At 24.4% G+C, this 23447-nt stretch overlaps 1 protein-coding gene across 1 annotated transcript; it reads left to right on the forward strand.

The window, feature by feature from the left end:
- The first annotated feature begins 10686 nt into the window (after nucleotides 1-10686).
- Nucleotides 10687-14706, forward strand: LOC145830019 (uncharacterized). The gene is made up of 6 exons (XM_082937911.1): nucleotides 10687-10815; nucleotides 11729-11827; nucleotides 12378-12437; nucleotides 12859-12948; nucleotides 13417-13607; nucleotides 14602-14706. The coding sequence occupies exons 1-5, from the start codon at nucleotides 10708-10710 to the stop codon at nucleotides 13576-13578; spliced, it is 519 nt and encodes a 172-aa protein (XP_082794037.1). The 5' UTR covers nucleotides 10687-10707; the 3' UTR covers nucleotides 13579-13607; nucleotides 14602-14706.
- The last annotated feature ends 8741 nt before the right edge of the window (nucleotides 14707-23447 follow it).

Raw genomic sequence — 23447 nt, forward strand, 5'->3', positions numbered from 1 at the left:
TAACAACTTAATTTTGAGAATATTATTGATTTGCTTAAAATTTATAATTTTGAAAATATTTGTTTTAACAACTTAGAAAACATTTTCAAAAATTGTTGTTTTTATAAAAAAATAGAAAAAAACTTTAGGACTTGAATAAAAAACAAAATGATATACAATAAAAAAGTTCAACACATTAAATAAATTTCAAATGTACAACTATTTTTAGGTTATACAAAAAGTTTGTAAAAATATAAAGAGTATATGTTTCATTAAATTTTATTTCTAGCATTGGTTGCATTAAGTTTTTAGTTGTATAAGAGAATAAAACATTTTTTTAGCAAAACAAGTTTTTTAATAAAAAAAAATTAACATTAAAAAACCATAAACAAAAAATTAAGTTAAAAGTATATCTTTGATTACTAGTTATTTTTAGGTACTAATTAGTATAAATATATATTTACATGTATATTAAAATACATAAGTTTTTTTGAAATAACACTTATAAGTAAAAACCATAAAATATCAAAACATAGAAATTATTATCTTGAGTTTTTCATAGAAACAAAACAAAACTATCCTGAGTCAGCCTGATGTCAAAAAACAAAATTCTAAATATCCTAGAGTTATCCATAGTACTTTGAGTGTGTGCCAACCATATGCAATACAAATATTCAACCAAGCTTAAAACTGTATTAAAAAACTTTATCTAACAACCATAAATTCTTTGAAACAAATTTCAATTAAAAAAAAAAAAAAATCTCAGATAAAAAAAAATTATAATATGTTTATCTTATTTAAAAAAAATGTTCATTTTATAAGTTTTTCAATTTATCTTTTATATTGCAAACTATTTGTCTTATTGTGTATTTTTTCTGATGTTATAATTTTAAATATATGTTTATATATTCAAATTTTCTTGATAAAACAATAGAAAAAAATGTCATCACTTTTTGGAACATTTATTATTTTTTTTGTATGCTGTCAACCACAGAGATTCAATCTTGCAACATTCAACTAACAGAGTCAATTTGATTTTAATCAAAAATTGATGCTTTTTGTTAGTTTACTTTGAACCTCATCTACTTTAAAATTCAACTTGTTGCATACACTCCTTTTATCTGTGTTTGCTATTTTGTGACACAAAAAAATGTAAACTTCCAAAATATGTTGATTTCTGATTAAGTCAACAAACATTTTGATAGTACAAGAATCTCTCTCACTTTTTAACTTTTTTATTATCTCATATTTAAAAATACTATTCTTTTACACATACTATTCAGACTTTTTTATGCAAATTATATTTAAATCCCTGCTCTAATTTATCTAAGTACGATTATGGTTTCTTACATTTGTTGGGTTTCATTAAAAATATCTTTATAACTTAGCTTCTATTTTATAGTTAGTAAGTACTAAGCAAATTGAATAGAAGCAACTTGTATTTTTATATCAATGGTTTTTTTAATCATCTTTTTTATTACAAAAACATTTTAAACATGAACTTTTACAGAGTGAAAAATTGAAATAAAAATATTTTAATTGTAAAATTTTTTTAAGTTAAAAAGTTAACTTACGTTTATTATAAGTACTGAGTTCAAATTAAAAGTCTATTGAATAAGTATAACTGACAGCTGGTACAATTTTATCAAATAGAAATATGTTTAATAAAAATTCATGTATAACTACTTGAATAGATTTTAAATTCAGCAGATTTAATTTGCATTAAAAAATCTACATACAATAGATTCACTTTGAAATAAAAAATAGATTGTTTACTTTAATGTTAGTAAATAGGCTAACTATTACGATTGCAAGTCTTTAAGAAGTTCTTTTTAAAAACACAATGTTTATTGAGAAATGTTACTACTTAATATTTACAGTAAAAACTATTAAATAATTTTTATTTCTATGATTTTAAAATGCACTCATAATTTCTGTAATTTTTTTTTGAGAAAATATAAAGGTAAACGTAATTTAGTTCTTATCAAAGCAAAGTTCTTTCATTATCTTTTACAATTCATTGCTTATATATTTTGAGTTAGTAAATAAAGTAATATTATAAGTTATACTTAATTTATTTGTAGCAATATTTACATCATAAAACACATTGCACAATGGTTATTAATCATTTTTAAATTGAGTTTTAAATGTTTTATTGCTAGATTTCTTAAAAAGCTGTTTGTGCTAACTTGAGTATATAATGTATATATACTTTAAAATTTTTGGGTAAATTAAGTTAGTCTTGATCATACAATAATCAAACTATTTTTTTTCAGTAGATATATAGTCAGATATAAAAGGATCATTATACAAAAAGTTAAACATAGGTCAATAATGTAATCTATATAAACTATATAGAAAAGAATAATGACTTATACAGACTTTCAACATATAAATAACAATATCAACATTAATTACGAAAATTTTTTAGTTAAAAGTTTAACTAAAGAAAACATGTATTTTAAACTTGATCATTGTTTCGGAAATTTTTGAATAAACAGTTTAAACCATTTTTTTAATTATAAACTTACATCATAAAAACCATCCAGCCTATGTATATTTGCCAGGGCGTTAATAAGATAATGTTATAAGTTATCTAGCTAGTTATTTTGCGATAATTTGTTGTATAAGTTTAAAATACTTAAGTAGTTATATAATTTTCAAAAATATAAATAAATAGTCTAGTGAAAGTTAACAATAAGAATGTATGTGTAACCTTAGTTTCGAGCAAATATGTTTTAAATACATTGTGATTTCTCACAGAAATAAAAACTTACAACTTGATATAAAAAAGATGATTCAACCCACTGTGTTAGGTATAAAAGTTTCAACGAGAAAGTCGCCTCACAGTTATTAAAAGTAGCACATTTGAACAAGCAAACGTTGGTACAGCATCCAAAACTCTTCGTTTCTGGCAACTTTGGTTTCAGTGTGCCAATTTGACTTTTTTCACTTTTAAAACGTAAAAAATTGTTTAACGGAAAAAATATATTTTTAGAAAAACTCAAAGTAAAAATATGTCGGAAATTAACGAGTCCCCCGAAGAGCTGAGAAAAATAGTCGTGGAGGTCGGCAATAAACTGAAGCAGGCGCTGAAAAATTCAAACGACGAAGATCTGTTGAAGCTTATGAGGGAGATAAATGAAATCAACTTCAGGCCGTTGGTGGAGCACACCGCGGGTGAGAGATTTTCGTTTTGTTCGCTTCTCAGTTTCGGTGGTTTTATGTTTACCTTGTATGATAAAAACGAGTTATAATATGTTGTGGTGCTTATATATATAACTTGTTTATGCACTTAACTTAAACTGGTTAGGCTTTTCCTTTTTGTAATAACTGATAAAACTTTAACCGTGTTAAACCTTTTTATATAATTTTCAAATATTTAATTAATAGTTTTTAAGCAAGTTGGTAAAGTAAATTGTATGACCAATATGAGATATGTTGAATTATCATAAACTTTGAAAAGTTTATTGTTACATTGTATAATCTACAGGCAGAAGAAAACTTGCTAGTCTCGAGGAGATGACAAATCAGTTGGAGAAGATCAGAGATAATTATGCAAACTACGAAGTAAGGTACCAAGCAATTATTCATTGCAACTATTTTGAAACATACTTGGGTTTAATCTGACTGATTAATGTATGGATGTGACTTTAATTTGCTAAACTGATTTAAAGTATCTATTTGCATAATTAAATCAAAGCATTAATAAACATAAGTTTATGGTTAAAAAAAGGCTTTATATGTTAGTAAATAAATTTGTATATATTACATTAAAATATATTTTTAGTTTTGTTTTAAACAATGAACTTTTTGTGTTATTTTCATTTTTGATTTATTTTGTTATGTGTTTTTATGTTTGAGTGGCCTAGGTTTTGAGACCTAAGATCATTATATAGACAATGAACCTGCAATTATAATAGATTGAAAAAAGTTTTCTTTTTTTCTTTTTTTTTTATTGTGTAATAAATACGAACGAAGAAAAATATTTTTTTATCTATTTAACGTAAGCTTAAATAATGCGTATATTAATAAATACAATATAAAAGTAAGAAATATACAAAAATGTTTCGATTGTTTATTCAAATAACTTCATTAAAATACACATTTGGTTGTATCTAAATTTAATTGAATTCAGGTAAAAAATAAATACATATTTTAGTATTCTATTCATTAGAAGAGCTAGCCTAACAATGAACGGTTACGAAATTAAGTTTTATAAAAACATCATACCAAATTGTTCTACTTTTAAAAATTGACTACCCATGTGAACATCCAAAATATTAATGCAATAAAAATTGAATTACAAACAAAATACTTTGCACAATGATCATCATATTAAAATAAAAGTATTCTATAGTATTATATATTTTTTAGTCTAAATTACCATTTTGTTACGATGATACCATAAGATAATCTTTCGTCGTAGTTCAGTAAGAGTTGAAAGGTAATATCTTAGAGATCTAGAAAGTATGCTAAGTTGCTACTAAAATACAGCTAAACTAAAAAAAGTTTAAGAATAGTTTTATGTTCTACGTAAAAAAAGTGTTTTAAAAAACAAAAAAAAGTTAGACTCTTCAAAAATTTATAAACTAACTTTAACAACAAGTTTATCAATATACCTTACGAATGTTTTTAATCATAGCACAAGATAGTAAAAAAAGAAAACATAGAATAATTTTTTTTATTTATATGCTATTTTTTTAAAATTAAGATACTAATGCAGCGATTAATTAAAAATTTTCTGAAAAGGGGTCGGCAAAGTTTTATGACGAAGGGGTTAGATTAAATTAGAAATTTCCTTGCCAGATTAAAATTACTTCAATACAACAAAATAATTAAATATCGGTACAAATTATAAATAATTATTCCAAAAAAAAACAGAACTTATAGAAGACAATTATCAATTTGTTCTTTAAAGTTTACAGATTTGCAAAACAACCTAAATATAAACAACTACTAAAATTTAATCATTAAAGGCTACTGTTGAATTTTAATACGTCCGTTTATGTGGGCATAAAGTTTAACCAATTTATCTTCGATTCGATGTTTAGTTTTGGATGATTTAGAAACGAAAAGTATATTTCTTAAGTGTAGCGTAAAAACGACATTGCTACTTTTTCTCAGCAACAAACTTTCTGGAAATAACTTTTTTATTTTAAGTGTATATTTCTTTTAGAATGTCGTGTGAACCATAACTATTGGAATATAAACTTAGCATTGATATAAGAAGCGTATTTTACAAAATCAAAATTAATAAGCGTTACAAAAGTCTGATGTGTGCTATCAAAAACTACTAATAGTTAGTTACTAGGTACTTAACTTAATTTACTTTAGTTGAAATATTTACGGAAATAAATTTGGTTAGTAAGCGGTTCCTTCTGCCGGCTTGGCGAGCAGCGGTTGACGATTTTAGCGGTGACTTGTACAAGCTAATCGTGCAAAAATGACGCTTCGGGCAAAAGTGACCCTTTGTACAAAAATGACTCCACACACTATACATGCACTGTTGGTTTTGGCAAGACAATATAACACTGATTATTTTTCTAGTAATTATAAATTTAACAGTTGAGTATCAATATATTAAAACATCTAAACTTAGACTTTATGAATTATATATACTTATATGGAAATCAGGGGCGTTTTGCGGGGTAAAATATTGGGAAAATGATCCACCTAAAAAAGTTAAAAAGCTTGTTATAATATTACAAAGTTTATAAAATTATCATTTGTTGAAAAAAATTTTGTTTAAGAATCATTTGTTTTAAAAAGTATCAAACTAAGAAGTTTTAAATATACTTTTAAATTTATTGCACTACCTAACACAAATACCACGCATCGCCATTGATACAAACTATCTTTTTATAATCTCTTTCCTGTATTGAAGCCTTAAATTTTTTATTAAACCTTTTATACCTAGTTATAATTTAATTTAATTCACTTCTTTTAGCAGATAAAACACTGTGCGCAAATTATATTTTATTAGCAAATAGACGTTTCAGCTTGGTCTTTTTGAAGATACAAAATTTCTTGGTTTTTATTTGTAATTTTTTAAAGTATCCAACCTACTGCACATAATTGACGAAGAGTTGAAAAGTTTCAAAAAGTAAAGAATTTTAGATGACCAAACCTAGAAAAATACAAAATGTTCATTTTTGGAACTCAAAATCAAACTAAATATGAGATACAAAGATTTTATTAATAAATAGGGTAAGGAACTTTCTTTCAAGTACATGTTGTGTAAAGGACATCTTGTCGCAGAAAAAAAAGTTTTCCTTAATAACTGAGTGTCAACAGCTGTGCGAAATTCCAAGCAAGCATACTTTCCACGAGGAATGCATTATAGACTGGTGTAGAGAACATTAGAAAGTTGACTGCCCTGACTGTATGCACATTTGTTGCTAGTACGTGAAACTAGTAGATTTTTTGTTAAAATAAACTTAAAACCAGTGGCGACACGTGGTAGTTTTGTTAAGGGGTGCAGAAAATTTGCAAGTACTTAGAAAACCCCTTATGTTGATTTAAAGAATAAAAAACTTAGTATGATAAAACTTTTTTGCCCTTTTTCTTTAGAGATTATTCTAAATGTTCTTGACTTACTAATAATTAAATTTATTATTTTTCAAGAGTCTTGTTTTGTTTGTTTACAAATTTTTCCAGCCTACTGATGTCTTTACTATTCAATTGAGGATAAAATTTAAATTATTTCGAACAAGTGAAACATTGTTTTGAAAATGAAATCTAAAGTCTGAAGTAAGATAAAATTAAAACAACTAAAAAAAATTGTTTGTAAACAAAAGTTTACATAAAAAATAAAATTTATCAGTTTTATAACACAAAAACAATTTTCACAATAGTTTTAGAAGTAGCATTTGTTCCAATGTTCCACGCGACGCCCCAAGTTGTGACATTTTTTCTTAGCTTACTTTTAATGCAGAAAATTCCTGTTTAAATTTGTCGTTTGAAGTTTTACTACATAAAATGTTAAAACTTTTTTTTACTTGATTTTTATTGTCTCATATTTTTATTGTACTTGAGAACATCTTTTTCGCATACATGTTTTTTAAGTTTCGAAATTTACTCATTAACTGAATTTTTTAACTCAGATTAAAACACATTTTGATATAAAATAGTATATTAACTTGTTTTATATTATAAAACCTATTTTTGGTTGTTTAAAAATTAAGAACTACCATAAGGTCAGTAAAAAGTTAGTTTTAAACCATAAAACTTGCTTTCTTGAATTAGATTGAGTTAAGATAAAACAATATTGTCATCAATTTTTTTACATATGCTGTAGTAACTTATCAACTTAAAAAAAAACTTACTCGCCTACGTACTTTTTATAACTCTCGTTTTAAAAACTGAAAAACTATCATCAAAATAGGCTTTGTATATGATATGTAAACTTCAAAGAGTAGTTTTTGGTGTGAATATATACTGTTTATTGAACAATAAAAAAGCGCTAAAAGAGTTTGGTCTAAGGACTAGGTGTACAAAGGAACCTTTTGGTTATAATAATTGTTCACTTTACACAGATTTGTAAAAAAACAGAGTTTTTTTTAAGCATTTTTTAAATATTTTTATTATTGTTGTTAACACTAGTTACAACTAAATGTAGTTTATAATAAGTAGTGTCTTTTTTAGTTTTTGTGTTAGGTTCAGTTTAGTTTAATGACAAATGAGTTGTAAACATACAAGTTTTATGGTAGGTTTAAAAACTGGAAGCTGACAGTGATATAGCTATACTTTGAAGTTAAATTACTGTAATGAGACTTTACGCGGGTTACAGTTTCTATAAACCTTTGTAAATAGATAGTTTTTTTGGGCATAATAAAAAAACATAGATAACTTAATCTAACGCCTTTACATTTGGAAAATGTTTCATTGGATCAAGTACGAGTTGAAATATTTTTTACTTAAGTTTGTAAACTGACAATAACAGTTGTTAAACATGAATAAACATTTTCAAAATAGGAGGTATTGATTTTAATTTACTAAAGTTTAATTTAAATTGTTCTCTATCAATAAGTGTAATAAATTTTTTGATTTGATCTATAAAAGAGAGCTGTAAAATAAAAATTTCGTTTAAAAAGATAGTTTTATTTTCCGTATGTCTAGGCCAAAAAATATTTTTTTTTCAGAAAAAAAAGTAAGCAAGAAAAGTTTTAGTTTGGTAATTATTTTTATACAACTTTAACCATAGTTTAAACAGCATAAAGCTTTTTTATAGAAACATTTGAATTTTTCAGACACACCTTTTTTAGTTTATTATTTTTAAGAATGTTATAGTTTTGTTTATAAAATTAAACTGAGGTGTTAAAATTAAAAGAAAATTAATTTAACTTTATATAGTACAGAGTTTTAATTGTGTTTATATTTTAGGCTTTTATTTCACTTTAGGTAATTGGAAGAATACTTTATGTAAAAATTTTGGCTGTTAATAAAATCACTAAGCTTTAACCACATATGACAATAATAAATAAACATGTTAATCTTAGAAAACTAAGATCGTAAGAAAATTAAAAAAACGCAAACAAAACTATATTACTAGTACTGTTTCAATTTCTATTTTAAGCAGATTTTTCAAAGTTTATAGCTCCGACCAGAATGCATTTTTACGAAGACACTTAACCAGAATGCATGCAGCTTAGTACAATATCAAGAACAATGCAGTTGACTAAAACCACAGGATGTGACTAATCAAGCTCTCTAAACGTTTAAACACACAAAAACGCTATATTAACCATAAAAGTAATACAGTAAGTCACGGTTTTTAATTTTTTCATTTAGATGGCTTAATAAAGCAGCGCTTTAGCTTTTATCATAAAAGGTTTTCGTTACCTGGGCAAGCAGTATTTAACGTTTTTTAAACGCTTTCATGCATTAAAACGTGTATTGACATTTGAAAACCAGTGTAGCATACAATACCTGTTTCGGTACAAGTTTAAACATAAGAATGTGGTGCAATGCGTAGCAGCTTGTCAGGTTCAGTAATGCATTTTTTATTTTGTTTTTTAACATTTCATAAACTTTATTTGCAAGCCAAAATGAAAGTTCAAAAAGAGATACTTTTTATATTTTTTATTAGATTTATGAATATTAGGGTTTTACTGACACAACTTCATAAGCGCATAAGACTTATTTATATATAAATTTTGATAGTAATTAGATGCACAGATACTTTAACTTCTTATTTATAAGAAATAAAGAATTATAAAATGTACAGAATATGGAAAATATTTTAACTAGTAACAGCATCTATTTGAACTTTTTAAAATCTTTCATATCAAAAATATTATGATATCGTGGTTTTGGTAGTGCTTTTTTGTATAAGTAAGCGAAATTATTTCTTAAGAAAGTTTTAAATATTGAGCTGATTCTATTTTAGTAAAAAGTTTTTGATTAATTGTTTGTTACTATAACCAATTTTCAGCAAACTAATATGTTTTACAAAAAACTCTTCGAGAAAATTTTTAAACTTTCATAGTTTTTAATTTTCGAAAGCTACGTCATAATTTTAATTAACCGTATTAGAATATTTTTCAACTTATAACTCTTTTATAATACTAACAACTATCATTTCATTAAACCAATAATTATTTTTAAAAGCTTGCTAGATGAAAAAAGAAGCCTACACCCAGGTTTTTATTATATTTGATTTTTATTTTAATCCTTTTCAACTATTAATTACTAAGCAGAAACTTAACTAAAATTTTAACTTTACCATACATTTAACCACAAGAAAATAGTTTGATTTTTTTTGTAAGTATATATTTATTTTTGTTTAACTTTTTAGTTTTGTTTACATTCTCTTATCTTCCATGACTTTTAAACATACTTTCTTGATTTTAATGTTAGTACTAATAAGCTCATTGAACGAAACTTTGTTTACTGATAAAAGTTTTGAAAAAATAAATAATAACAGAACTAATGTTATTTTCTATGAAAGTCAAGAATAGCTCGCGAGCACATTAATATAAAAGATCAGAAAAAAAAGTTTTTAGATAAACTAAGCAAGTTACAGAACTGTAAGATAAACAATTTTGTATTAATATTTAATTAAATTGGTGATATACAGCTTATATTTTTAAAAGGATGATCTATTTTACAGTTAGATAGCTTTTGTTTCTGTTTTAGCTAACTAACTGCAGTAGTAAGGTTTTCATTCATGATATTAGCAAAGGAAGTAATGTATTAAAACAGCAGTACATTTTAACATTTGAATTTCTGTTCTTTGCCCATTTTACCAAAAACTCTAAATGTAAACCTGAACCAACCTTATCTGAAGATAAAACAAATTAATAAATATGAGTTTTTTAAATCAAGACTTTAGTTTAAAAAAAGTAGATTAGCCAATCAGAAGCGCCTGGAGTTTGCAGCTGACAGTACTTAACAGCTAATGTAAGTACGCAAGTTTTAAATCTGCAGTATATTTAATTTATCTTAGATTTTTTTTTCTATTTGGAGGTAACAAACTAGTAAAAACTTAAAAACTGTTGTTGATCTATTATAATAGCTTTTTGGTTAATCGTTTCTTACTATAATCAATATACGTTAGTTGTACATAAGAATATACCGTTTAAAGTATCAAGTTAATTTGAGTTTAAAGTTACTTGAATCTAAGTTTTATAAAAACGTTTTCACTAAAATCATTGGCAATTATTAAAATCATTAAAACAAACCCATTACTTTGTAGAAGCTTTTTTAAATTTTAAATTTTGTGATATGGGTTGCGTCTGCAAAAGAGCCAAACTGCAAAGCTGTGAAGGTGATAGAAAGCTAATAGAAAGTCAAGTTGAAAACGATGGCATTAAGATGAGTAACAGATACGATGTAAGTTTCAATATTTACTGTTAACAAACCTTTGATAAGTAGTATTAGAAATAATTATATGTATAAGGTAAAAGTACTTTAATAATGTTATGCTACTTACACAAGTTTACAAAAAAAACACTATTTAAGTCAATGATTTTTATAACTTTGTACTATTTTTTATCTATGCTTAAAAGTTTTATTTTTTGTACAACATGCACAGGTAAACAAACGTTTTGTTTATTAGAATTTGATAATTAAAACTATATTACAGTATGACAGCAAAATATTTATTTAAAAATTAAAAATTTTTATTGTTAAAATATAAACGTAGTTGACTTGATTTAAATTCATAAAAAAATCTTAAGTTTTAAACTTAAAAGACAATAAGTAAGTTGGATTCAATTTAAAAAGAATTCATGTAATACTGTTCAAAATTCAAACTTATAACTTTTTTAAGACTTTAGTCAAACTAATAATGATTATAAGTTTAAGATAAAATAGTTTGTTAATTCTTCTTGCTAATGGTTCAGTGATGTAAAATTATACTTTTAACTATTTTACAAACTTTAGTAAATTATTAAATTTTTTGTTAAAAAAGTTAAAAACAGATAATAATTTTACTAGCTATTGTTTATCTAATTTCTAAATAAGTTAATTTATCAAGGTGTATTTAAAATTTATGTAATTTTAAAATTTTGGATTACCATTAAGCATCTTGTTAAGTTTGTACCACTTGTAGCTCATGAATTTTATATTAAGTACTTGTTTGATTTTTAAAATTAAATTTTGAAAAGTTTAGCTGTGTCAAAATATTTTTCCTTCAAAGATAATAAGCTTATCTAACTAACGTTATTTTATTTATTAGATTTCAACTTTAATATTTTTAGTACTTTTTTCTAACTAATCTAAATAATTTTTATAATATTTTTAGAGTTGTGTTGTGGTTTTTTCTTTGCTTCTTATGTCTCTGGCAGTTTCTGATTTGATAGCTTATGATTCTAAAGGCCACGGATATTTCTGCTCTACTTTTGTGCGTTTATTATTAAATTTTTTATTAATTTCTGTTTACAATAAATTGTCTAAAACAAAAATTAAAAATTAATGACTTAAACGAATATAAACTTTGTTGTAAAACTTGTTTAAAAAATGTTAGGAAACCTTTTTAAAACTTGTATGATTCTTAGTTTTAAACTTATTTTGACTGTTTTCAGCTAAATGAAAGTCAATGTTTCTATAAAAGTGAAACTGTTAAATATCTGTGAAACTGTTAACTATTTGTTTTAAGCTCTTTTAAAATTAAAATAACGCTTTATATAATGTTGTATATTTAAGTAAAATACTTTTATAGAACTAACATCTAAACATAGTTATTTAAACTTTCTATAAAATCTGATCTAGAAATAAACTTTATATAAGAAAAAATTTTTCTTTAGAAATCACGGGTTATCCATAATACTATTTTATATGAAGAATTTATCCTCATTATTTAAGTTACTTTAACATGTTTAGGAATAAGGTGATTTAAATAATTGAACATTTTGATTAAAATGTAATGCATACTTAAACTAAACAAATATTAGGCACTTGTTTCTGCAAACTTCGGACTTCACTTGGCGGACAGAATAGAGAATAAAAGAAAGGTTATAATTATCTTTTGATATGAAATTTTAAGTATTATTTATAAAAAAAAATAAAATAAAATACTAAATTTATCAACAAGACTATTTACTAAACATTTTGTTTGAAACATTCAATAAACACAAATATTCAACCGATTTAGCAAATTAGTTTTAGATTGTAATTTATGGCATGAACTGTGCTCAGTCATGTATTTCAAGTTAAAGTTTATTGTTATTTTGAAAAAAATTAAAGTTTGCAGCTATAATTGTATCGTCAAATACGTTTAATTATGTCTATACAAACTTTTTACTTTGACAACATTAAAAATGTTTTCTTCAAGTATCAGTAATTTTTTATCTGTATAAACAAATATTGCAATGAAAATAAACGTTTAACTTTTTTAAACAGACCATCGAAGTAATACTATATATTTTATAACAGGTAAGTTTCATGACAAATTTATCCATCTTCGGATTAGTTTTGTGCTTTTTACTTCTGGTAATTCAACTCACAGTGCTTACTTATCGTACAGTTAGTTTTAAAATTTTTTTATTGCTATATACGTTTTATTTTTTAAACAGATTTTTTTATAAATGTCTTGTTAGACGTTTAGTACACCTTGAATAAAGTATACAGTAACTTAACTGAGGCGTCGCGGTAACATTTGAGAAGATGCTCAAACTAAAAAAATATTCAGCTTATTTTTATGATATAAATATATTTTTTTTCTTAGAGATAAACTTTTGCGTACAAACGATTTGTTTGAATTGATTACACTATCTTACTTAATTAGTTTTTTCAAAATAGTCGTTTTATAAATACTTGTAAACTTTATCAACCCCCTGAGAAAAATACTTTGCGTCGTTACATTACAAATAAATTTTGCTACTAAAGGTATTGAATGCTAACAAATTAAAGTTTTATGTATTCAGCTATGTTTATTAACACTACTGAAATACAAAAAAAAAAATTAAAACATAAATTTATAATAATCAACAGAATTCAAATGCTCCCTATGTCTTACATTTACTTTTGATGGGGATTTTAATAACAAACACATTCACCTTACTTCTGCGGATTATTGATTGTAGGAAATCCAATTGGAGAAGTTGCAAAAATGTAAACAATAGTAATAAGTATGATTATGCAACAAAAGTGTAAAATACGGATATATGATACTCACAATTAAAGTTAGTTGTTATGTTAATATTAAAGTTAATGTTTGTTGTTTGTAAACTTTAAACAATATTAATGTGTTAATCTACAATAATAAACTAAAAAACCTAAAAAAACAAACATGTGATTTTTTAATAGTTTATTTTTAGTATTTTCGTTAAATAATAACAAAAGCGCAAACTACTTTTATTTTTTATAACTCGAATTCAGTGGGGAAAATTTGGACTTGTCAAATATTAATGAAATAGTAAACCTCTTTACTTTACAGTAAATTGAGCAGTGTTTTTTAGATAAGACAAATAACTTAGTAGTATTATTGTTAAAAAAGTTTTTATTTTTATGCAAATAAAACTACTTTAAATTCCTTTTTTTAAACATTGTAATAAGTAAAGCTTTTTTTGAACATGTAAATTACTAGTTTTTGAAAATATTATTTTATCAAACCTTTAAAAACAAGGCTTGTTTTAGTTTTTATTTTCTAAATAACCAAAAGTAAGACAAGTTTACTATGCAACGTGTCTAGTAAACTAATACTTTTTTTCGGAAGACAATACATAAAAAACTTTTTAGGTAAAGATGTAAGATAAAAAAAAAATTGTGTTGAATAGTATTTAATACTTTCAGTTTATAGTGTATGCATTAATTTTAAAGAATGTTTTTTTGTATAACGTATTTAAAAAATCTTTAGAATGTTAACCAGTTATGTAGACTTTGTAATGATTTAAAGCACACTGCTTATTTTTAAATTCAGAAAACATACTTGAAGAAACATTGATTTTATTTCAAACAAGAACAACTTAAATTTTATATTACTTTCAGTACCGTAAATACGATAAAAATATAGCTAAGTTAATACATTAAAAAATTAAAAGTGTATAACAACTATGTACAAATTTAACAACGAGCTTTAAAGTAGTATATAAGGGAAAACTTTTCTATTTTCTCATTACTTGATTTTATATATTTAATGTTTTATTCAAACAAATTAGTCGTATTGGTAACTAACAGACGACTTCATCTGGAACAAACGTCACGTGTTTCAAAGTGACGCCGAGGTGTTTATGACGTCACATTTGATGACATCATCACCACTGTCTGTTACTTACTTGGGAGAAGTAGATATGCCAGAGTTGATATAACAGTATCTTAACTTGTTTTAATCAACTTGAAAAAAAATAGTTTTTCTGTTTTAAACAGATAATGTATTTTCAACTTTATTGAAATATTTAGTGATAATTGTGAAATGTTTTTTGATAATTAACATAACTATTTTTTTTAGCGTTTATGTTTTTGTTTTAACACGTTCATCCATATTAACGTGCTACCTAGTAAACTCTAATAAAAATATTGCTTCCAATTTGAACTAAAAAAAGTATTTCGAGTTTTCAATAAAATAAATTCCTAACTATTTTCTTCCTTTGAGAAGTATTTAGATGAAATTTATATAAATTTCAAAATATGACATTAAAATAAGTTGTACTATTTATAAAGCATACGATAAACATAAATTAACTATTTTCTATACATATTTTGTATTGTATTGAACAAGATTTCGAAAACCGTTTGTTATAAAAAATTAAACGTGATTTTTGAGTTTTCTCACTACAGCAGCCTTTATTATCTTATTCATCATTAAGACTAGTTTGAGTAATTATTGATTTAACTTTAAACTTACCTAGTCATATCTTTTGACCATCACAAAATGTAAAAAGTATATGAACAATTTTGCTATTTACAAACTTTGTTGAAATAGAAAACTAAGGAAATAAAATCAAGTTTAAAATCCTAGGTTTATAATCCATTTCAGTTAAAAATAAACCAAAATAAAACTTTTTATTTGTTTTCATTGTGTTAATATAGCACATTACAATCCTTTTAGTAACAAAACAAGTATTACAGTTTTTAGCAAATAACTAAATTTTTCTTTTAATAAAAACTTATTGTTAAAGAGCCCAAAACAGCTAACGCGTCTCATCCACGATAGTTATCACGAATAACATTTTATAAAAACGAAATTCGAAAACACAAAAGTAAAGTTAAAATAAAAAACTAATTTTGTTTCTTTTGTTTTTTCTTGGAATTAACACTACTTCGTTTAGCACAGTGACTAACTTAAGTCGGTTTTAATAAAAATAATGCTTCTAATTTAAGGACTTCAAATTACTTGGTTGCATGTTACTGGTAAAATGTTATTATTTTTTTTTTTTTAAAACTAAGTTTCACATGTGACATTAACAAATATCAAAACTAAACTTAATAAACATGTCAAAGTGCCAGAAGTTTTTCAAATACTAAAGTTAAAACTAATAATGATATAAAGTAGGATTACATTTAAATCTTTTTTTTTTATAGCTACGATTTCCTGTTATAAAATGCAGCAAAAGTTTTCTTTTAGAATTCATAACAAATTAACAATCTAACAGAAACAATTTTGTCTTGTAGTTGTACGTTAAAAATAGTTATACTGTTTTTCTTTTTTCAAAGGTGAAATAAAAGTGTTTTTTTATTTAATTAACCATAGCAAATTTAAAACAAAAATTTAATCGATACTTTTTGTGGAAGACATATTGTTTAAAATTAAAAAAAAATTAAAATAATGTTTTCAACTCTTCTTTTAGACAAAAAACTCTAATTAAAGTAATATTGAAAATAGTACCACAGTTTTTTATTAAAAGTTTGTCAGTACAAAAGTTTAACTAATTAATATGCTTCTTCTTTTCAAGATTTATTTAATTTTAAGCTTTTATTTTATACAAAAGTAAACATTTGTTTTTTTCAGCTTTAATAACCTATCTTATTATGATAAATGCATGTTAATTAAGAAAATTAAAAAGGAAATATAAATAATCAACGCTTTATTCATTTCATATTATTACTACAAAACATACACATAACGGATATATATTGTAGAAAAAAGTATCTAAAAAATGAAAATATAAAATGAATTGCTTTAAAAGTTGTTAAAATTTAAAGTCTACACGTTATCAATATAAATCGGTAACAAACAGATTCAAATGTTCATAAACAGTTAGTTCATTAAAAACTAAAAAATTATTAACAATTACAATTATGTCATAAAACTATAAACAGTTTATAAGTTCTTTAACTTTAACAATACATAAAAAATTAAAAAAAATATCTTTTTATTTCACATAACCCAAAAAAGGCATCAGTGCAAGGTGCATCATTAAGTTGTAAGGTCTCAGGTAAAATAATTACACAGTCTTCGTTATTTTCATAGTTGTCAGGCTGTCCATTTTTGAAGTAGTAGAGAAGTGTTTCATCCTGGCCTGCTTGTGCATTTACTATATGTCCGTTTAGATATTTGAAAACTCCTTCCTGTTCTCTATCTGTTATACCGATCCATAACTTTTTTCCTGAAGACTCCATCATTTTCCATAGTAGACTAAAAAGTAAATTTAAAAGGCTTTGTTCGTTGATTTCTACCACCTTAAACTTAAATGAAAGCTTTTTTACGATTTTTACGTTTATTAATAAACTTTTACACTAAAACTCTTATAAAACCGAGTAATATTTCAGCTATTTTAGTTATCATAACATTTTAATTCTTTCAAACAAGTTATGAAAATAAAGTATTATTTATATCATAAACTCAATTTTCAATTTTTTTTTTTAACATATATATTTAGAAAAATTTCCAAGGTTTAATTAATAGAAGACTTACGAATGATACTTCAAACCATTGATACCGAAATTAACCTGGATAAGATCTCAACCCATCTGCTGACACTGTCTTCTGCAGCTATCAAAACTTCCCTTGCTCGGAGTTATCTTGAATGTGTAGTCATAAACTGTTTAGCATATAATGATAAACTATGTTGAAAAGATTAGTGATAAACTTAGATGTCTCCTCAAACATAGGTTTAAAAGAATTTTCCTAATAGTTTTGTTTTTGTTTACTGCGCTACAATATTTAAGTGGTTAAAGCTGGTTACGTGAACTTTGTTAATTATTGAACGACAAAAAACGCTCAAAAAGTTTGGTCTAAGGACCTGGTGCATAAAAAAACCTTTTGGTTATTAAGTTGCAAACCTTTTGGATGCCTTTTAACGTCCAGGATTAAAATAGTTTATAAGGAATACGAATTAACAAGCTTCAGATGTGTAGTTTTGTTTAAAAAAAGTTGGTCGGGTAACATAAATATTTTGGTGTAAAAGATCTTTAAGATTTAAAATAAAGTGTTAAATAGTTTTTGCTTTACTTTTTTGCACCCTAAGTTTTTTTTTGTATATTGAATTATTCCTACCCAACAGTCTTGTTTTTGTATAATTTTTCATTTTTGCACTCATATTGTATAACAAGACTATTTTATTCAACTTTGGTTACTAACACAATTATAACTACTAACAAAAATTTTAATCGTGAATTTATAAGTTTTACCATTATTAACCATAGTGATTTTTTTGCAAACAGGAACGGGTCAAAATTGCATGATGACTAAATTGCACGAAGATCATTTTGACCAAAGACAAATTTGCACGAGGGCATAAAACTGCACGAGGGGATAAAATTGCACGGATTGTCATTTTTGCATGAATGTAAAAAAAAAAAAAATTAAAACAGATAAAAAAAAAACTAAAAGATAAACTAAAAATAAAACAAAAAAAATTACTGACCGAGGGTAAGGGTTAGAGGTAACAGTAATAGTAAAAAAAACTAATAAAAGTTATATAAAAAAAAAGAATAAGTAAAACTAAATTAGTTAAAAAGAAAAGCTACCGACCGAGGGTAAGGGTTAGGGGTAAGAGTGATAGTAAAAAAAAAATAAAAAAATAAAAAATCAACCCGTGCAAAAGTATCTTCGTGCAATTTTGTGCCCTAGTACTATTTTGTACGCTCGTGCAAATTTGACAGCTACCTATTTTTTACAACCTTCTTAGAGCTAAAGCCTATATAGATATCACAAATGTTATTAATTTTTAATTTTGATTTACTTATAAGATTTATTGATATAATTTTACTTACATATATGCATTTTAATGTTTACTTTTGTAAAACATATTATACTCTCTTTTGTTATTTCTCAACATTGTTCTGCAATTTGTTGATCATTATATTAAATTTTATAATAAAATTACTTAAAGAGACAAAATAGGTAGACAAAGTGTTGTAAATAAACTCAAGTAGTTATTTGTATAATAAGACAAACTTTTAAACTTTTAAAAAGTACGCTTGTATTTAAATTTTTATTTATTTTAGAAATTTAAATTCAATTTGATTAAGAAAAATCTAAAAACAATTACTTAGATATCAACTTAACAATTTATTAAAATGTTATTAAGGTAAAGCTTTTGAAAAAATAAAAATAAAAACAATACTAATATCTTTTTATATTTATAAACAGCTAACGTGTTTCGTTTATTTTCGTAATAAAATCAAACGTTTGTTCCAACGTAGACAATTTCTGACTCAAAACTTTGTTTTCGCGATTGAGAGTTTCAATCTTTCTTATGACGTCACTATTTTCACATACCTCTCCTTTGTCGCCTGAAAATATTTATGCACAGTTGCAGTTACATTATATATACTTACATTAAAGCATATTTTAATGTTTTACAAAACCTGTTTTCAAAAAAGAGATGAACGTGTTTAATTTTATATGCAAAATTTTACTTGTAAAAACTCAACAACCACCTTTAGCACCTTTTTGAAAAGTTACATTATGGCGGGTGTCATCGCTACAAAACAACTTTTTTGCTGCCTCAATTTTGAACTCCTTTCCGTCGCATGATCTAGTTTTGTCAAGTGACGTGAAAAGCAAAAACAACAAATAACATGTATTTAGCTTCATTTTAACCAATAAATTTCTGGAAATTAAGCATGGAAAGTTATGTTACTGTCTTTTGATGAGAGAACATTGTTAAAAATAAAAATATCGAAATAGTATTTTTTAAGCTAAGCTTTATAAAACTAAATCACATAAGCTGTAAAAAAATTATATACAAAAGTTTTAGAAATACGTTCACTTTTTAAGTTAGTATTATTTATATTAAAAAATCCTACATTACAAGTATGTATTTAAACTATAAGGTACCTGTTGAAGTATAAAAACTTAATTGTACTTAACAATAACAATAAGTCATCTTTAAAATTTAATTAGTCTTTAAAAAGTGTAATAACTTTTATTCTTTTGTTCATATTTTTCTAATAGTACGTTAAACTTTTGAAAAAATATATTTATATAAAATTTTTTTTTTGTAAGCTTCCTCCTTTTCCTAAATAAAATATGCTCTTAAACCTGATTAATTTATACCAAAAAAGTTGTTATGGTCACCATAGTCGTTTACCCCATAATATTTGCTTAAAGTCTTTTGTTTGTTAAAAATAAAAAATCTCTATTGAAAAGTTTTGAATAAAATCCATCTTCTGTAGCTATTGTCATTAATCAAATAAAGTTTTTTTTTTTTCAGTTTTATTTAAAATAATTAAGATGTCAAATGATTTAAACATTAAAATAAAATTAAAATAAAAGACAAGGCTGTAATTTGGTAAAACAAACCACTATTAGCGATACTTCGGATTTTTTTTTATTTTATTTGTGCTATGGTAAATAAAAAAACAAACTCATTTTTTAATTAACGGCAAAAAAATAGTTTTTTATAAATTTTAATATTACAACGAATTAATATTTGATTTAAACAATAACTTTAAACTTTAAAACGATGTACAACTAACTAAAAAAAAATGTTTTTGTAAGTTTTAAATAAAGATTAAAACATTAAATTTTCTAAAAATCAAATGTTTAAAAACAAGCTTTTTATATCGTAAGAAACATATTTAGGATAACCTATTTTAAATACTAATTTTTATTATTAAAACAGAACATAAAAATCAACGACTAACTTAGTTTACTTTAAATATATAACTAAAAAGCTTTCTAAAAAGAAAGTATACTTATAATTTTTGGTCATATACTAACTGTTTACAACTTAATCAGTACAGAAAAGTTTTTTGTTATTGTTCCGTTAGTGTTAGAACAGTAAATGTGTAAAAAAATAAATCGAAAGTAAATTTAGTATTATAATTATTTGTTTTATTTATAAAGTAACTTTTTTATTGTTTCTATAGCAGAAGTAGGTGCAGTATTTGTTTTAAAACTTTTGTTTTAAAGAATTGAAAAATACAATAGAAATAAAATTGTTTTTTTTAACACACCTTTTTAGCTACTTCAAAAGAGTAAAAAACAAGTTTTATTATTGTACTAAAGTTAAAAAAGCTTGTTAATCACAAGTAAGTGTTTAAAGTTTATTTTTTATAATAATAAGAAGTTTTCTTAGTTGATTAATGTTACCATAGAAATCTTTTGTTATTAAAAAAACAATTTGTAGTAACGAAAGTAACCACTATTCTAACAAATAAAAATTTAGATAATAGCTATAGTTTTATTTACATAAGTATTGATTGTCTACGCTTAAAACTATTATCTAAAATTCTTGGCTATATATTCCATGGGGTTTTCAATTAATATTGTTAAAAAAAAACATTCAGTAAACAATGGTATAAGAAACGATATACGAGATCCAATCAAATCTGGCTTTTTTGTTGATACCCCGATTTAAAAAAAATACTATCGAAATTTTAATTGAAAATAGCAAGAATGCTATTTTTGTAGAAAAAAAAAACATTTCTGTTTATAAATATAACATAAAATTTGTAACAAAAAAAAGCAAAACAATCTAAAAAAACTTTAGTAAACTATAAGCACAAATTAGTTCACAGTATTAGACACTTAAAGTAATTAATATTGAAGCATCCTGTAATTCTAAAAGTATCTATAAATTTATACTTTTTGCTATAGAAGTCGCAAAAGTGTTTGAAGAGAACTAAAAAATTATTTTTCAACTTGCACTTTACTGTCCGTTTTTTTTGATCAATATAAACACTTTAGTTGTTGGATTCATAACTATTTTTTATTCTTTTATTTCATCACAAACCTTTTTTTTTGTAAACTGTTTCTAGTTTTATATGAGTATTTCTTTTTCAATTTAATTTTTGTATACTTGTTTGTATGCTCTACAATATTGTAAATAATTTACTCCAATTAGTTTGTCATATTTTGTAGCTTTTTTGACATAAGGGACCAATTTTGTTCAATATATACTTTCACGGGCTTCTTTAGTTTTGTGAAACTATATTAAAAAGATAATTTGTAGTTTATCAAAGCATAAAATTATAAAGATGTTGACATAAAACTCATTCAGTTTACTCTCAACTTGATTAATACCAGTTGTCAATTTTGTTTCACTAATTTTCAACTTATTTTTGCTAAGTACATACTTTTATTATTAAAAATTTAGTTTTGGGTCGTATTTTAATTGCAGGCTATACTTTTTTCTCTTTATTCCATGACAAATTTGATTAGTTTAAAACAAACAGATCAGATTTTTTTATCTAAGTGTTAGCTTTATCACAAGCGTATGTTAGGGATGGTTAAAGTACGGTAATCCGGCCCGTTTAAACAAAAATACTTTTTCGTACAAAAAACAAATATTGTGTTAATTTTTTTCTGCTAACAGTTGTTTTTATTAAAATATTTTGAACAAAAATAATCTTTAAAAAAATCATATTTAAATTCTCAAATACCATTTGCAGCTTAAAATAACTATATCTTTAATAAATTTGTATACTTAAAGTTTTTTGGTTCGTATGTTATTTCCTTGCCAAAAATTAAATAAAGGTTTAAACGTTTTAAAGGATGTTAAAGGCTTTAAATCAGTTAAAACGTAGTTATACAGAATGTAGGATAAAAGCTATATAAAATATATAAAAACAAATAATAAATAAGTAAACACATTGTCAGTAGAGATATCTTTTCATTTACAGATATATGCCTGTTTAATTTTTCCTTTTTGATGAGCATCGATTCTCAACTACAAAGCTCACCTCTTAAGGACTTTGAAGTACTTATGAATGTTAGACTTTTGACTCTGTATACATTGATGAAAGTGATCAAAAAATCACCGCGTTTGTCTTTTCCTTTGCAAAGGATCGAAGATACGAGTCGAAAAGCTTTAATTCATTTAAATTTATCAAAATATAAAGCATAGATTTATTTAGTAGCAATTAGTACTTAAATGAAATACTTCCGACAATAGAACACTACCGTATGATTTTCAAAAACTACGCAGACTGCCAGTATTTATTTCTTGTTATGCCCGCTAAAGACTTTTCTGGTAGATCTGGTACATCCATTAGAAAAGCTGCCAACCTTCATTATAAGAACAAAAAAAAAGTAATATATAACGTGTAGTTTAGCAATAATAGAACCTTAAATATCTTGACTCAGTTGAATCTAAATTCGTAAAAATTATCCTACAAATGTTTTATTAACATCTTTATAAACTTATTTTCTATCAATTTTCTTACATAGATGCTAAAAACAAAGGCTTGTATTATTTACTTAGTGAAAGCTAATGAAAAAATTTGAGTTAATAAAGTGTTTGGATGCTTTTCTCATAAGATGCAAACTATAGTATCAATACTGAAAACTTTTGTATTCTAACAGCTCAACCGTTTTTAGGTATCATACTCTTACAAAGCTTAAATTTTTTCTTTTATGATTAAAAAAAAATCGAAACTTATTAAACTGATATGTAAGTTTGAAAAACTATTATGTATAACCAACACGATGGTGTTGCAATGGGATCAAACCCATAGAGCCTAGTTTTGCAATATTCAACGAGTTTTGTTAAAGCAAAGATCATTCTTAGTTTTAAGTAAAAGTTGCGGGCTTTATACTGCTATGTTTTAATAAAATAAGAAAATATTTATGTATTTAGTTCGAATTCTTTAAGTAGAAAGTTCGTTTTCAAAACTTATCAATTTTTAGGTTT

This window comes from Thalia democratica, chromosome 2, assembly GCF_965202585.1.
Source record: "Thalia democratica chromosome 2, ktThaDemo2.hap1.1, whole genome shotgun sequence".
NCBI classification, from domain to species: domain Eukaryota; kingdom Metazoa; phylum Chordata; class Thaliacea; order Salpida; family Salpidae; genus Thalia; species Thalia democratica.

Coding starts and splice junctions, on each gene's coding strand:
- LOC145830019 (XM_082937911.1), top strand. CDS start 10,708: ATGGGTTGCGTCTGCAAAAGAGCCAAACTGCAAAGCTGTGAAGGTGAT. Junction 12,438..12,858: donor GAATAGAGAATAAAAGAAAG/GTTATAATTATC, acceptor ATTTTATAACAG/GTAAGTTTCATGACAAATTT. Junction 12,949..13,416: donor CAGTGCTTACTTATCGTACA/GTTAGTTTTAAA, acceptor AATAATCAACAG/AATTCAAATGCTCCCTATGT.